The sequence below is a fragment of the Apteryx rowi genome, unplaced genomic scaffold (assembly GCF_003343035.1).
Source record: "Apteryx rowi isolate R43461 unplaced genomic scaffold, aptRow1 scaffold_395, whole genome shotgun sequence".
Classification (NCBI taxonomy): Eukaryota; Metazoa; Chordata; class Aves; order Apterygiformes; family Apterygidae; genus Apteryx; species Apteryx rowi.
This window is the reverse complement of record NW_020450474.1, coordinates 91819-95419: the sequence shown is the minus strand read 5'-3', so window position 1 is coordinate 95419 and position 3601 is coordinate 91819. Positions and strand designations below refer to the sequence as shown.

At 38.0% G+C, this 3601-nt stretch overlaps 1 protein-coding gene across 3 annotated transcripts in view; it reads left to right on the top strand.

The window, feature by feature from the left end:
• CUL1 (cullin 1) overlaps nucleotides 1-2558 on the top strand; it is a 39115-nt gene extending 36557 nt beyond the window's left edge. For 2 of the 3 annotated variants that reach the window (XM_026074690.1, XM_026074689.1), the window contains 3 exons: nucleotides 1-101; nucleotides 898-1011; nucleotides 1932-2558. In XM_026074690.1, the coding sequence (XP_025930475.1) occupies nucleotides 1-101; nucleotides 898-1011; nucleotides 1932-2012 (296 nt within the window). In that variant the 3' untranslated portion in view covers nucleotides 2013-2558. Of the gene's footprint in view, nucleotides 102-897; nucleotides 1012-1931 lie in introns of those variants that run through there. The other variant, XM_026074691.1, reaches the window with a different exon arrangement.
• Nucleotides 2559-3601: the final 1043 nt, after the last annotated feature.

The window sequence follows — 3601 nt, the reverse complement described above, 5'->3', positions numbered from 1 at the left end:
AGTTAAGGGTAAACATCAATGTGCCAATGAAGACTGAACAGAAGCAGGAGCAAGAAACTACACACAAAAATATAGAGGAAGATAGGAAACTACTAATTCAGGTGATTTGGATTGCAGAGTATTTGCACACCATGCACCTACAATTGTAACTTTGAAATTCTTTAATGAAGATTTTTTTTTTTTTAAATAAAAGACAATGCGCTGTTCCAGTGAATAATCAAATTTGAACTAACAGTTTATTTACAATACTCTTAAAGGCTGTTAGAGTCTGTAAGAGAAAATGTAAAAAGGCATGATAGGATACTGTTCTTCACGTTGTTTTAACAACATGCTCATGAGTGTTTGGCTTGCAGAGATGCATACCCCCACCACATATTGATCTTGGAAGAAAACCAGTAATATCTAGATAGGTAACTAGATGGATAGATAATGTCTAGATAGATGGATATGTTAAAAATAATATCTTGAAGATGTTGTTTTATCATTTCATTAGGAATCCACTTGAGATGCAAATGGGGCAGGGGAAGGAAGTCAAATTTGTTACTAAGAAAATGAAACGTTAAGGTTAAATACATGAATAAGACTTTGTTATATAAGCATTTTTGTTGGTTGTTGGTACCATTGTTATTACTGACCTTAAGCAGGGTGGGTCTAAATTCGTGTTTCAAACACTTGTAACGAGGGTATGCTGCATACAGAATACTGAGCTCCTAAAGTCTGCCTGAATAGTTGGCATTTGTAGGCATTTGCAGGCATGCTTCTTTCCGTCTACTGCTCAGGTCTATTATGGTGATGCTTCTGCATTAGCAGACATGATCTGCTAGGGAAGTAAAGTGACTTGATCCAGAAGGACAAATTGTGTGCTCCTAAGCACATCTTTCTGACTTTGCTGTTTAGGCTGCTATTGTGAGAATCATGAAAATGAGGAAAGTTCTAAAACACCAGCAACTGCTTGGGGAAGTGCTGACGCAGCTCTCCTCCAGGTTCAAACCACGAGTTCCAGTAATTAAGGTATGTGAAAACAGCAGGTCTGAATCTGTGTTGGAGTGGGGTGGAGCTGGGGTGGAAGAGGAGAATGTTAAATACATGTTTCCAAACTAAAAAGGACAACTAAGGMGATGAGATGAGTTGGGACAAATTTTCATAGTTCTAAACAAGTAGGGAATACTTTAACAAAAAATACAGTATTTCTCCCCCGTTTCTCAAATGCTAATGTGCATGTTTGCTTTTGTTTGCAGTGGTAAAACAGTAGCTCAGGTGCTTTTTTTCAGCAGCAGCAGTGCCAGCTTAAAGCAGTCCCTGCCCCTTGCTTACCTCTTGTTCCTACACTTGTGCTGCTCTCCCAGTTGTGCCAGTACCACTGCTTACAGGCCTGCTTAATACAACAGATCAGGGAACTGTTGTAGGATAAAATAACTTTAATTCTGGTTCCTTCATCAGATTTGTTTGGAGGTCCCACAAATGGTTTTACTTGCACGACTGAGGGGATAGCATGGAGCAAGAAACAGGCAGCGGAGAGTAGTTGGCACTGATGCTGAAAGAGATGCTGTGTGTTTCACGACTTAACTGTGTACTAGTTACTGCAATCCCTGTATTTTGTACCATTACAATAAGCACTCTGCATCTTGGTTTAATTGTTTGCCATCTTATTATAAAGTTGCTCAGCATACTGATGGTCAGTTGATCTCCCAGTCACTATGCTGGAATAGCCTCAAGTAACTGTAATTCAATTTAGTGGATTAGTGGAATCCTCTACCTGGATGTGCTCAGGAATGGGAAAGTGAATTGCTGTGGTTTGTGCCCTTTATCTACTCCTGTCCTCTACTTAGGGTGAAATTCAACAGCCAGTATTGTTAAAACCTTGTAGCCACCACAGAAATGGTATTTCTGCCACAGTGTCCCACCACTTACCTTTTTGTTTCCTCCTACAGAAATGCATCGACATTCTGATTGAGAAGGAGTACTTGGAACGTGTTGACGGTGAGAAGGACACCTACAGTTACTTGGCTTAACGTTTTTATTAGCAATTATCTGACTGTGTGACACTCGGCAAATAGGTATGTGATGGAAAGAACGAAAGCAACTGAACTTCATAGCAGCTACCCTGCTGCCATTTGGACCTCCCTTTTTAATAACTGAGACCAGGACTCCCATCAGCCAGTCTCAGATTTACATCAGACCTGCTCAGGATTGATACATTTCAAGTATGTAAATATGGACACCAATGCCATTTAACCTAATTTAAGAACAGAAAGGAATCAAACCCTTCTCCTTTAAGGGTTGCATGCTACTGCATTTAAATCAATACATTGGCTATATGATAAACAGCTGTCATCACAGGCAGCACTTATAAATGTTGGCAGCACTTTGAGAGTGAGTCTGAATGGACCCATGTGTAATCTGCTATGAAAAACCATTTGTATAGTGTGTTTCATTTTTTAATGTGTGATAAATAAAAAAAATTAAAAGATTTCTGTACAAGTTGCATTTGGTTTTATTGTTTTAAGTTTCACTACTTACCTTTCTAAATGTAAATAAAAGGTATAATGGTTATGAAAGCTGTAACAATTTGTTTTGTTTTTTCTCATTTCCACTGTTTTCCAGTGATTTAAAACATATTTTCTTTTAAGAAACTGATTTTCATCTATAGTCCAATGTGCATGTTGTTTCTCTTTAAGAGGAAATGTTTGTGTTTCAGAAGGAGAAGTTGTGCTGTCTCAACAAATATGCAGAATAGAAAATACTTAGAATATATATGGCAATACTTGATCACTTGAAATCAGAGGCATTTTTTTTGATACTAAACAGATATAAAAAGGCATTGCACTTAAATGCTGCCCAGAATTAATAAGAAGCTTCAGCTGTTCCTTTGTCTGAATGAAAGAGAAAGTTGACTGTGTTCCTGAAGGATAATTCCCAATTCCTGCTGAATGCAACCTGCCATGGGAATAAAACATTCTTGAGTGTTACTACATGCAAATTGATTGAGCAGGCTTCATTCTGTTCTTCTCAGTGTTGTGTGTTTGTTTATTATACACAGGTGAAATGAGTATTAGCTTCCAACTGTTAACTGTCTACAAAAGGCTGCCACCCTTTCAGGTCTCAGTTTTGCTAAGTATCCTCTTTTGTTCTTGATGGTAAAAAGACCCTAGCTGGCTGCTAGAAATGGTAATTTGTTCATTGTTTGTTGGGGCAAGAAGAAAAGGGGCCCAGGATTGGTGTTGATACTGTATTTTTGTGAGGAAAATTAACTTTTAATGGCTACAGTTGTGCTTTGTTTTGTGGGACCTACAAAAATGGATGATTATAAAGAAAAGAAAGCTTAGTGAAGTCCCAGCTTGAATGATGGAGCAGTACAAAAACTGATTCTAAGCAGTCTGGAAAACTGAAGCAAAGAATGTAGCTTGGGATGACTTCCTTTTTTTTTTTTTTTTWAAAGATGCTAAGTTATTTTAACATTTTTTTGCAGAAAATCCTGTGCTTTGCCAAGGGTATAACTTGTAGATGGTTGTAGCATGAGCTAGAGTGGCATGTGGATGGAGAAGTGCAGTGAATAATGATCCCATCATGTGGAAAGCCAGAAATAACCTGCTGTGTTAGA